General features: G+C 43.6%; 1 protein-coding gene across 1 annotated transcript; it reads right to left on the bottom strand.

Annotated features, from left to right (window-relative positions):
* Positions 1 to 2,121: 2,121 nt before the first annotated feature.
* Positions 2,122 to 13,289, bottom strand: ppp1r2 (protein phosphatase 1, regulatory (inhibitor) subunit 2). Its single transcript, XM_034708459.1, has 6 exons — positions 12,912 to 13,289; positions 7,906 to 8,013; positions 7,433 to 7,516; positions 3,624 to 3,733; positions 2,922 to 3,095; positions 2,122 to 2,405 (listed from the first exon to the last, which is right to left on the bottom strand). The coding sequence occupies exons 1-6, from the start codon at positions 13,043 to 13,045 to the stop codon at positions 2,386 to 2,388; spliced, it is 630 nt and encodes a 209-aa protein (XP_034564350.1). The 5' UTR covers positions 13,046 to 13,289; the 3' UTR covers positions 2,122 to 2,385.
* Positions 13,290 to 13,576: the final 287 nt, after the last annotated feature.

Raw genomic sequence — 13,576 nt, 5'->3', positions numbered from 1 at the left:
ATACAAAAGCATGTGGATACTGCCTCCACGTCATTTTGAGACAGTGCAGAGTCATCGGACTGCATCAGTCTGTCATCCTCAGTATACAAACAGAGCAGAGGAGACGGCGGACACCATGAAGCAGAGAGAAAAACTCCACGAGGAAACACAGAGCCGGTTCAGTTTACACACACGTACATAAATACGCAAGAGGCACATTTGACCAGAGATAACCACCTACCAGGCGATCATGTCGGCCATGTTTGAGACGATTACTGTCCGTCTGTCTTCAGTCAGAAGATGAACCCATCATATCAGCAAATTCTATGACCAAAGACTGAAGACAACAGTGTTATCTGTATGTCCACACATGTTCCTGTTCCTCTACAATCATCCTGTGGTGCTTCACTGCTCAGAGGAGAGCTGGCTGGTTGGTTGGTTGGTTAGTTGGTGGAAATGGCTGCAGGGATCACAAAGTTGCTTCTTCCTTTGTCAGAAATTAAAAAACACACCGAACGCAAAACTACAAGGAGAGAGAGAAAGCAAAGGGACGTGTGAGAGTCCAACACTTTCATCACAGAGAAAATTAAAGGGGCAAGAAACAAGATCCAAACACAAGACAGAGTTCCTCTCAGAACATTCAGTCAACTTTCATTGTCCATTTCATTGTCCTCTTTTTGTCAAACCCTCCTGCTTTAAGACTCGATAGCAACTTTCATGATGCTGGTGGAAACCCCAGACATAAATAAAATCCTCCAGACGCCAACAAAAGGTGTTGGTGGTACAATTCCTCCGCCTTAACTTAAAGTCAGTAGCATAACTTCTCTGATTCACATCCCAGAGCTGCTCAAACACTTCAGCTCATCAGACGGCGTGAAGTCGGATTTAACACCAACAAATAAAAACAGACTGAACCAGGAAGCCGGTTTGTTCCAGCTCTCATGAAGCCGGTTTGTTCCAGCTCTCATGAAGCCGGTTTGTTCCAGCTCTCATGGAGCCGGTTTGTTCCAGCTCTCATGGAGCCAGTTTGTTCCAGCTCTCATGGAGCCGGTTTGTTCCAGCTCTCATGGAGCCGGTTTGTTCCAGCTCTCATGGAGCCGGTTTGTTCCAGCTCTCATGGAGCCGGTTTGTTCCAGCTCTCATGGAGCTGGTTTGTTCCAGCTCTCATGAAGCCGGTTTGTTCCAGCTCTCATGAAGCCGGTTTGTTCCAGCTCTCATGAAGCCGGTTTGTTCCAGCTCTCATGAAGCCGGTTTGTTCCAGCTCTCATGAAGCCGGTTTGTTCTTTCAGACCTGCTTCTGAGCCTCGTGCTGAAAGCTGCAACTTCTCTGTCCCCTGCATCAGTAGCACATTACAGCCACACTGTCCCTCCTGCTCTATAACACTGATCACATGTTATTACCAGCTGACATGTCTGAAATCAGAGACTCAGGTTTAGAGAAGGTCTGAAGTCTCCTTCTGTATGTTGTTACTTCTGAAGGGATGCAGACACAGCTCCCTCAGACTGAGTCAGTGCTAATATACTGGTTTAGTAGCCGTTCAGACACCACGGCGCACACATGTCTATAACCATGTTAGCTTCATGATGTTAATTATGTCTATTATAAGGACAGTGTTCAGATTAAGAAGGTCATGTAACCAGTAATTAGCCCTGTATGTGTATAAAAGCATGAAGATGCTCAGTTAAACCTCAGGAGAACAAAGACATTCACTGATCATCATCATCGTGTCCATCTTTCCTCACAACAAGCACTGAAGGACGATGCAGCAGATCCACGGGTCATGAAGCAACACAAAAATAAAAGCCTCCTGCGGTGCAGCCGGTCTCAGAGCAGGCGTCATGTCTCAGATATGCCTTTAGTGAGGCCGTGGGGTTTCCCCAGGCTCCCTCCAGGGCTGGCATGCTGGCTCTGTGGCCTGAACACTGTGGAGAGACCAGCTGGGAGTCCTCGTAATCCAGACCAGGCTTTTATTTGTTTTCTCTTTCTTAAAGAAATGCCTTGATCCTCCTCTCAGCGTGACGTCGGTCCAGAGGAGGTGGGAGGGGGAAACAGGAGCGCGAGGAGGAGGAGGAGGAGGAGGAGGAGGAGGAGGAGGAGGAGGAGGAGGAGGGGGCGGAGGAGGAGGAGGAGGAGGAGGAGGAGGAGGAGGAGGAGGAGGAGGAAGAGGAGGAAGGGGCGGGAACAGTCTCCCCTCGTGTGTCTGAAGGTGATATCACACACTTTAAAGGAAAGGTAGAGACAGACATGTGACTGGGAGGTTATTGGCTGTTGACGGTTGTTATGTGGTCGGTGAAGCGGCGTGTCTGCTGTGCGGCCCAGCGTTACAGACAGAAGGCAGTGAGTGGCAGCGTCTGTCTGGATGATGAGCCGACACGCAGGACCGAAGGCTTGGACAGAGTCCTCGTCTACGAGTCCAGAGAGTCCGCTGCACACCAGAGGAGAGAGACGGTCAGAGACGGACAGAGACAGACATTAAATATCTCATTTCTGCTTTGATCTTTGAAACACAGCAGCCTGACAGAACAACAGAGTTTCAGATCTTCAGTAAATGAAAGTGTAGAAATGTCCTGGAGTCTTTATTCATCACTTCTTTGATACGCTCTCCTCTCTGTTACACTTTCTGTCTCATTCAAACTTTCTGTACTCCGGTGTTGAACCATGAGACCTCAGTGGAAGTCTTTCAGGAGCCAGTCTGAACCTCTTTGTTCCTAGTTGGCATCATGAAACATATCCTGCATGTTAAACTGCTCCTGTGTATTAAACAATGCTCAGTCTGTCATTACACTGAGGGTTCTAACTGTTGAATATACAAACACGGTGCTTCCTCCTCTCAGAGCAGTGATCCACAAACAGCAGCAGCTTAATCACATCCACAGCGTGCCTCTCTGCATGAAGCTCCTGAACCTCTCCACATCTCAAAGACCGGTCTCTCTCTGCTCACCTTCCTGTGGCGGGTCCACGTTGATCTCCTCTGTCTCCTCTGTGTCATCCCTCATCTCTTCGTCCTCATCTTCGTCCTCCTCTAGTTCGCTGGCGATGAGCTGACGGGCCAGTTTGATGTTCAGGCCCTCGTTGTAGTGCATCTTCCTCATCATCTTAAAGTGGTTCTTTTTAGCTGCAGGGGAAAACATTCAACTTCTTACATGTGCAGGAAACAGTGAGAGCATCAGGGTATTTACTTTTACTGCAGGAAGGACCAACGTGTGTGTGTGTGTGTGTGTTTGTGTGCGTGTGTGTGTGAGTGTGTTTGTGTGAGGGTGTGTGAGTGTGTCTCTGTGTGTGTGTGTTAACGTGGACACTGATATAGACACTGGTCTGACAGTTTGACTTCAGTAATAAAATCTGGGACGGATTCATTGATGAAGAACTTTCTCACACACATTTTGGTGTCTGATTTTCCATCACATGGAACAAACATGGTGTGTGTGTGTGTGTGTGTGTGTGTGTGTGTGTGTGTGTGTGTGTGTGTGTGTGTGTGTGTGTGTGTGTGTGTGTGTGTGTGTGTGTTTCCTTCAGCTTCTTGTTTTCAGTGTAACGAGTGTGCTGCGTATGTTTATATTCAGTGTGTTAGCATTAGCCCTCTTTATGATCCTGTTCAGATGTTTGCATTGTTTAAATATAAGATCCATCACTTCAAATTTACCCTGTTCTTCAGGTGTCATCTCCTCCTCCTCTTCCTCACTGCTCTCTTCTTCCTCCTCCTCCTCTTCTTTCATGAGGAAGCGAGGCTCTGCACCCTCAGCTGCCACCAGCCTGAAAGAAGATCAAGTTAGAGAAGTTAGAAGGACTCATGGATTCAGAATCTTAGTCACGTGTTGACTCTTCTGAGAGTAAAAACCTGAAACCTGAAACCATCAGGACTCTGCAGTCCTACAGTCTCTGATCTCTCTATGGAGAGGAACACAGATGGAGAGATATGAGCGAGGGGGAGGAAGAGTGAAGCCATGTGAGCGTGTGTGAGTACTCGAACATGAGACCAAAATAACAAGAGTTACTCCCCACATCTCTCACACTCTCACAGCAGCTAACAGCAGAGGACCACATGAAGAATGGTTCACGGCTCAGCGGATGGTAGTAAATCAGTGCACAGCCTCAGGGGAAGCTCCACCTCACTGTACTACTGCAAACTCAGACAAACTGGCCTGATTCATCCAGAGAGACGGCTTCACCACAGAGCTCATCAGACTGAAGAGGATGGAGGGAGACGCAGGATGAAGAAAAAGGTGAGTGATGCAGGGAAGTGAATAAAGGATGAGAGAAGAGACTCAGAGCAGATGATGGAGGGATTAGACAACAAGAGAAGACAGAAAAAGGAGCAGCATTTGTATCTGGAGAGTCAAACAATAAAAGGCACTCTGTGAGGAAGTAAACAAAGGCGGCTAATTGACTCGCACGCCCCTAGCTAATCACCATCCTCTCTGTGGAACACACTCCAACCAGCTCGCCCCATCCCTGCATCAGGGCACTTATGTAAACACGACGGCCAACAGCAAACACTCCATCCAGGAGAGCGCTCTGAGCGGCACACACACATCTTTAAGTTCAAATAAACATTTTCACTTCATGGAAACCTTTCCAGCAGGGCTCTGCAAAGAGATAAATGTTTTAATAGAATGAAATCTGCAGAAAATACAGAGTCAGAGTGAGTCCCTGAGAGCAGTCACGGGTCTGCAGCTTCTCCTTTTAAAGTATCCTGATGAAGTTTGAGCTGCTGAGCATCCGGCTGTGACGCTCTGAGTGTTTCACAGCTAACCCTCACATCGCTCTGCCTTCCCTGGAATTCACAGCTGATGGGAAACTCCCATGAACCCATTGTGTATTGATCAGAAGCTTGTGCAGCAGCAGCAGAGGGTAAAAATGCAGGAAGCATTTCCAAACAAAGGAATGCAAACAGAAAGACGGTGTTAGCGGCTCACACTGATGTGTGTTTCTACATTTCATTTTTGAAAGATCTTAAAATGTAATTAGTGTTACACTCCAGAGGTAACCTAACCATTGTGAGCACACAGACGTAGAGTGGTAACATCCTGCAGAGCACACTGACGTGACCTTGTTCAGGGTGTTTTATATCCTCCATGATGAAGTGATCGTGTTCTCAGCAGCTTACCAACTACAAACAGAGCTGCAGAGAAACAAACCGGATTCTACTGCTGACCTTTACTACAACTCTCTGCTGGGAGTGTTTCTCAGTAGAGAGGGGGAGACACTGTCAACATGCATTTAGTAAACACAGAGCTTTGTCAAAAGCACTTGTAATGTCTGGGGTGAGCGTACTGTCTGCTGTGTCTGCATGCTGAATGTGTTTGTGTGGGAATGACATCACAACTTCCTGCCAAGACAACAACTCTGCACTGCAGCTTGGCAGACGTGTCCTTACCAACTCACTGACTGCAACTGGATGCTTCTCAGCAGACCGCCATGACACTCCTGCCATTATATTATACCTCACTATAGGTCACTATAGGTCACTAAAGGTCTCCATACCTCACTATACGTCATTATAAGTCACTATACGTCACTATATGTCACTATATGTCACTATAGGTCACTATAGGAAACTATTTGTGACTATACCTTACTATATATCACTATACCTTACTATACATCACTATACATCACTATACATCACTATATGTCACTATACATCACTATATGTCACTATACATCACTATATGTCACTATACATCACTATATGTCACTATAGGTCACTATAGGTCTCCGTACCTCACTATACATCACTATACATCACTATACATAGCTATACGTCACTATAGGTCACTATAGGTCACTGTAGGTCTCCATACCTCACTATACGTCATTATAAGTCACTATATGTCACTATAGGAAACTATTTGTGACTATACCTTACTATACATCACTATACCTTACTATACATCACTATATGTCACTATACATCACTATACCTCACTATACATCACTATACCTCACTATATGTCACTATACATCACTATACATCACTATACCTTACTATACATCACTATATGTCACTATACATCACTATACATCACTATATGTCACTATATGTCACCATACCTCACTATACATCACTATACATCACTATACCTTACTATACATCACTATACGTCACTATATGTCACTATACCTCATTATACGTCACTATACGTCACTATACCTCACTATACCTCACTATACATCACTATACCTCACTATACATCACTATACATCACTATACCTCACTATATGTCACTATACATCACTATACATCACTATACATCACTATATGTCACTATACCTCATTATACGTCACTATACGTCACTATACCTCACTATACCTCACTATACATCACTATACCTCACTATATGTCACTATACATCACTATACATCACTATACATCACTATATGTCACTATACATCACTATACATCACTATACCTCACTATACATCACTATACCTCACTATATGTCACTATACATCACTATACATCACTATACATCACTATACATCACTATACATCACTATACATCACTATATGTCACTATACCTCATTATACGTCACTATACGTCACTATACCTCACTATACCTCACTATACATCACTATACCTCACTATATGTCACTATACATCACTATACATCACTATACGTCACTATACCTCACTATACCTCACTATACATCACTATACCTCACTATATGTCACTATACATCACTATACATCACTATACATCACTATATGTCACTATACCTCATTATACGTCACTATACGTCACTATACCTCACTATACCTCACTATACATCACTATACCTCACTATATGTCACTATACATCACTATACATCACTATACATCACTATATGTCACTATACATCACTATACATCACTATACCTCACTATACATCACTATACCTCACTATATGTCACTATACATCACTATACATCACTATACATCACTATATGTCACTATATGTCACCATACCTCATTATACATCACTATACATCACTATGTCACTAATACCTCACTAGACCTAGCTATACGTCACCATACCTCACTATACATCACTATACCTCACTAATACCTCACTATGCGTCACTATGCGTCACTATGCGTCACTAATCCTCACTATGCGTCACTAATCCTCACTATACTATATGGCACTATACTATACGTACCTCAGTCGCTGAGTGTCCTGAGGACATCTTTGGAGTTTTTATACCTTTCAGTTATTGTAAAAAATATCTTGTCCAAGGGAAAGGATGTCCGTATCTGTGCTTCACCTGAGAGCACAAAATATTTTGCACTTTTGTTCGAGTTTGTATTTGTACTTAGATGAAGTCTCAAACTGGGACAACCTGCAGCAACACCAGCAGACACAAACCACACGTAGCAGATGTGTCACAGTGGTCCACCCTCCCTCCTTTGACTTCTCTTCCAAGTCTAAACTCTCTTTGCACTCGGCTCACGCCTGTTTCTTACTTTGATGCCAGGTCATCAGCTGCTAGTCCGCCGTGGCCTTCCGAGTCACTCAGCGCCCCCTCATCTTCATCGTCCCCCACCATCCTGAAAAGATAAATATTATGAGAAAGATGAAAGATAAACAGATAATGAGGCAGAGGAGGAGGGAGGGCTAACAGGGACAGGATATACAGACGCAGAAAGCTGAGGATGAACAGACGACAGAGGAGAGAGAGAGGAGAGACAGGCGACAGGCGACAGGAAGAGGATCACAAGGAGACAAAGAGGTGTGTGACAAAGGTGACCTCCCCTGCAGCACTCGGACATATAGGATTACAAACCTGCTGAGACATACCTGCAAAACACACAGTTTCTCCTCCACAGCTGACATTGGAGCTCTGAACTTGTGATTGTTTGAAGGTGTTTTTGGAGCTTCTATGCCTCCAGCTTGTGATTTATAATATTTGCATCTCGAGTATTTTGACGCCACTGACCTGTTGTAAGGTGTGCTGGGTTCATCGATCTTCATCAGGCCGTAGTCTTTGTCAGCTGGATGGTACGTGGCCAGGATGTTCATCTCATCCCATTTCTGTGACTTCTTCCTGTAAAAGGATCAAAGAAAACAAAGAAGTTTACGATGACGAAGTGGACAGACACCACCGTGCAGCAGCTTCACACCCACCATCACATCACTCAGATTCCTCCTGAGGGGAAGGGTGACCAGATTTAATCTGGGACTGAACGTGCCCCAGTTAAACTCAGACTATTTTGAGACCACACAGACAGAAATGTCACTGACTCTGTTTCTGACAGTTTTCAGAGGTGACATGGTTTCTTCCTTTGGCACCAAGGTAATCTAACTCAGAGGTGAGTAACAGTCTGAGACCTGAGGCCGTTCTGCAGCATGTGGACAGAGTCAGGAAGGAATCATCACAACGGCTCCACTCTCAGCTGAGGTATGAGATTATAAACTCTGATTCCTTCTTTGGGTTTTTTATTCAATTCAGACTAATCCTTGCTTGTTTAAGGAAAATGAAAAAAAACACAAATTCAGCACTGAATGGAAATATACCTCAAGTGGATCAAGAGACCAACTGCCATCACACAGCAGTTCAAGGAGAGGATAAGCCTCTCCTGCAAAGGTAAAGTATGTCAGACCTGACCGTGTTCATGAAACAAAAGGTCAGGTATCATGGGAGGCAGGCAGAGATACTAACCGCCTGCTGCTACAAGCTCCTGAGTTTCCAAACCCATCTCACTCCAAACAGAAAACAAATACAACTAATGACTCTGTCACCCTGAAGCACATACAAGACGCTTCCCCAACAAGATGAGCTGCAGTCTCGTTGATCAGGGTAACAGTGCGACTTCATACATCGGAGGCTCTGGTCATTGGCAGCTCCACCATAAATCTGCAGCCCTGCACTCCTGTATGTGTGTTTGCTTACACAACACAAGTCTTATTCTGCCAAACCTGTGCTGCCCTCAGACTCACTCGGACCCGCTCGCTCACCATGATGTACCTGACATCAGAAGAGGTCATCAAAACGTGCACACACTAAATATAGAGCTCATCTCTTCTGCAATGTGACCTCCACTCCAGGGTGCTCAACAGCTGGCCACACAACGCTCATTAAATAGAGTGAGTCATCACGGAGAGCTGAGCTGCACTATCAGGTAGCATAGTCAGAGGCTGGCGAGGAAAGGTCCAGACCTGTGCTCGACCATCCAGTGAACCCGCCGTGAGTAACCTCAGCCAGAGCTGGTTCCAGAGAGGAGCGAGGGGAAGATGCAACATGTTGCTTTCATGGACAGTGTTGCCGTCCCTCGTGTGTCTCGATGGCTCACAGTTTAAAAACACCAGTTTTTGGTTTGTCAGATTAGAACGTGATAAAAAACTCTGATTCAAGATTTTCTGCAGCGGCTGGTTTTTCGCTCATGAAGGACTCAAATCTCTGCTCCGTTGGCACGTTTCACAGGCGGCATTAAGAGGAAAAGATTACCCAAAGTTTGATACAAAGCCAGCTAGATTTAGGACTCAAACCGTTCCTTAAGCCTCCGTCATCTGTCCAGACTTTAGAGAAACAGACAGCAGAGGAGCACAGGGAATAAGGAGACACTGAACTCTGTGGAGGAGAATCTTAACCATGCCAAAAGGCTAAAAAGTGAAGCTTTCATTATTTATTATTTGAAATGTTTTATTCACATTTATTAGAATAAAAAGTAGCGTGTTAGCAGACTACATCTATTACCCACCGCTGCACCACAGCAGAGAAAAGAGGGAGAAATTAAGAAGCTTGTCAGTTTGCATTAGCTGTCCTTCACCGGTCACTGCTCGTCCTCGTAGAGCAGAGGTGCCCCGACTCCTCTTCATCATCACGTCTTCAGTTTCAAACGTTCCTGATCAATATAGATCCTGTCTGTATCTTTAAAGCTGGACTCCAGCTGACCTCAACACAGGAGAGGAAGAGAGTCTAACCCTGAATCAGAGAGTCATGGCTGTCCCTGCACAGTCAGGCCGAGGCTCACCACACAGTAATGGAGAGATCCAGTTTCATGGAGGTGCCCATGAATTATAAACAGGGGGGGGTGGAACATCAGCGTTAACTAAATAGTCGTGGTTGATTGAACAGGTAACGAAAGAGACTGTCACCCATGGGTTATACAACTGGTTGAGGAGACCTGATGTGTGCTCTGTATGCCTACAGAGTAATGAAAAAGAGATCTGATGTGTGCTCTGTATGCCTACAGACTGATGAAAGAGATCTGATGTGTGCTCTGTATGCCTACAGACTGATGAAAGAGATCTGATGTGTGCTCTGTATGCCTACAGAGTAATGAAAGAGACCTGATGTGTGCTCTGTATGCCTACAGACTGATTAAAAAGAGACCTGATGTGTGCTCTGTATGCCCACAGACTGATGACAGAGATCTGATGTGTGCTCTGTATGCCTACAGACTGATGAAAGAGACCTGATGTGTGCTCTGTATGCCTACAGACTGATGACAGAGATCTGTTGTGTGCCCTGTATGCCTTCGGACTGATGAAAGAGATCTGATGTGTGCTCTGTATGCCTTCGGACTGATGAAAGAGATCTGATGTGTGCTCTGTATGCCTTCGGACTGATGAAAGAGACCTGATGTGTGCTCTGTATGCCCACAGTCTGATGAAAGAGATCTGATGTGTGCTCTGTATGCCTTCGGATTGATGAAAGAGATCTGATGTGTGCTCTGTATGCCCACAGACTGATGAAAAAGAGACCTGATGTGTGCTCTGTATGCCTACAGACTGATGACAGATATCTGATGTGTGCTCTGTATGCCTACAGACTGATGACAGAAATCTGATGTGTGCTCTGTATGCCTAGCTGTATTATCTATGTTGGATCTAGCCACCCCGGATGCTTCCAGAGAACTCTTTTTCCTCCCTTTCCTCAAAGACGGACTATTTTTGTACCAACACAGAAAAGCTTTATTCACTGTTGGGAATGAAATCCACTAATAACTGCTGCCATCCTTCAGTGGCCTAATTTCTCGCGCTGCAGCTGAGACAGGACGGTTACTGAGGTCTCTGCTCACAAACACGTCGATCATCTTACAGAGAAGGTGGTTGGACGTGTGATCAATGGAGCAGATTGATTTTGTGCTGTATCATGTAAACTGACCTAATTTATCAGAAGCATCATACTACACGCATGTTTCTTTCTAATGGCACCATCTTTTAATTCTCAAAATGATTCCATGACACGGCCCAAATCTCTGACTGATCAGAGCTGAGCAGCGTTCAGCAGGTGGAAGGTGATTCTTATGAAGCAGAATGTCAGTTAGATGTTGACACATGCAAAGCCTTAAGATCCCAACGTGTTGGACTCTTTATCTTTGAGTGGACTCAGTCTCATATTTAAAGCAGAGTTTGTTGGCAGCATGTCACAAATAAAGCTTTGCAGAAACATACCTATTATTTTACAGAAAGGCCTTTTCAGAGTATTTATATTGGCCTAGACAAAAGAAGAAGTTTGTTGTTCATTTTTTTATGTTGAGTGGAAGTAAAAGTCCCCCCCTTGTCTCACTTATAAAACCTAAAGTAGTTTTAAAACTAAACACAAGGTGTTTGGGACGGAAACAAAAAACACTGGAGTTCATTATATTAAAACATGAATCCACGTTTTTACTTTAAACTCTAACAAACACCTGAAGTCGAAGCATCTCTCAGTGAGCTCTGCGTGTCCAGAGTTTCCTCAGGGTGGCGGCGGGACTGAAAGCACAGGGGTGACTTCACAGACTGGTTTGCAGTCTGTGAACTGTGTGTGCAAATGTGTGAAATGAGCCATTTTCATTTTGTTGTTTACTCTAATTAAGCCAAGTAGCAAAAGTTTCATGGCGAAAAAATACTTTCAACATTTCTTTTAGATTTCTCAACTTTAAAAAGGGTCAATTTGACCCACAACAGAACAAGAGGGTTAAAGTATAACTTGTGAAAGATGATGATGATAATGATGATGATGATGATGATGATCTCTCTTACAGTTTGTTTTATTTTCATAGAGATCATTGAACAGTGTCGGGTTGTTATAAGCTCACAGTAAAACAGGAGTTATTATTAAACTAATGAAGTTTACATGAAGACAAACAGAAAACCATACTTAGATTTAAAAAATCAAATGTAATAATTCCTTAAATTACTTGCATTTAAATACTTGGATTTAAATACTTAGATTTAGTAAATACTTAGAGGTAATAATTACTTAAATGACTTAAATAATTACTTACATTTCTTACATTTAAATACTTGTATTTAAATACTTATATTTAATAAATACTAAGAAGTAATAATTCCTTAAATTACTTACATTTAAATACTTGTATTTAAATACTTATATTTAATAAATACTAAGAAGTAATAATTCCTTAAATTACTTACATTTAAATACTTGGATTTAAGTACTTATATGTAGTAAATACGTAGAAGTAATAATGACTTAAATGACTTATATTCAGTAAATACTTAGAAGTAATAATGACTTAAATGACTTAAATGTAATATTAGTTGGTGAGTTCCTGTGAGTCCATGGAGCATGAGGTCAGGTGAAGCCTCTGTAATATTTCCTATTATGGTCATATTTGTCTGTTTATCTGGATTAATGGTCTTTATCTCTGAGTGATCCCCAGTGTGAGCAGGTCGATGAGTGTTTGTGTTGTTTCTGATCAACAGATCCATAAAATAATTATTGATTATCTCTCATGGATGACTAAGAATGCTAACCTCACCGTTAGCTGTCAGGTTAGCTCCTGGTCTCATTGACAGGTTTGATCCCCTGCTGGTTTCAGACTCAGGAACATGAAGTTTAATGAAGTTTAATGAAGTTTAAAGAAGTTTAATGTTACAGTAATGTGTAGTTTCACTGACACTGCTGTCACAGCTAGCATGAGAGAGGCTAACAGCTTAGCTAGCTGCTGTCACCTAGCTAACAACCAAGCGGCAGAAAGGCAGAGAACTTACTGCTGGTCATCCTCCGGGAGTCCGGGGACTGGTTCCGGAGCCTCTCCTGGGACTTCTTCGGGTACAGGTCTCACGGTGGACCCGCTGGTCTTGTTCTTCAGGATCCCTTTGATCGGCCGGGGAGCTGCCATCATTCCCAGACCGTCTCACCGGCTCCACTATTCACTGTCTGCTTCACTGAGGTGATCTCTGCTCTTAATAACCACACACAGGTTCTGGATTCACCATGATCCCACACAGAACTTAGTGCTGTCCCATAAACTCAGGAGAAACCAGGATCCAGAGCGGTCTGACGGCTCAGCATGTCTCCTCCCCGGTTCCTCTCGGACTGGCGGGGCAGCAGCACCGCTAACGGCTAGGCTAGGCTGACACATCGCGAGAGCTTGGAACGAGACTTCATACAAGATCTCGTCTCTCTCTTTGCTTGGACACAAATGATAGATCAGTTGAGAGCAGAGCCATCAGTACAAACCTATTATATACCTTATTATACAGTCTATGGAACACACCTATTATATACCTTATTATACAGTCTATGGAACACACCTATTATATACCTTATTATACAGTCTATGGTACAAACCTATTATATACCTTATTATACAGTCTATGGAACACACCTATTATATACTTTATTTATACAGTCTATGGAACACACCTATTAT

Source organism: Notolabrus celidotus, chromosome 2, assembly GCF_009762535.1.
Source record: "Notolabrus celidotus isolate fNotCel1 chromosome 2, fNotCel1.pri, whole genome shotgun sequence".
Taxonomy (NCBI): domain Eukaryota; kingdom Metazoa; phylum Chordata; class Actinopteri; order Labriformes; family Labridae; genus Notolabrus; species Notolabrus celidotus.
The sequence above is the reverse complement of the archived record's forward strand: the minus strand, read 5'-3'. Positions and strand labels throughout refer to the sequence as shown.

Excerpts from the sequence above, each read along its gene's own strand:
- ppp1r2 (XM_034708459.1), bottom strand. The coding sequence starts at position 13,045 with ATGATGGCAGCTCCCCGGCCGATCAAAGGGATCCTGAAGAACAAGACC. Across the intron at positions 7,517-7,905 it reads CCCAGCACACCTTACAACAG|GATGGTGGGGGACGATGAAG; the intron begins GTCAGTGGCGTC and ends TTATCTTTTCAG. Across the intron at positions 3,096-3,623 it reads GATGACACCTGAAGAACAGG|CTAAAAAGAACCACTTTAAG; the intron begins GTAAATTTGAAG and ends TTTCCCCTGCAG.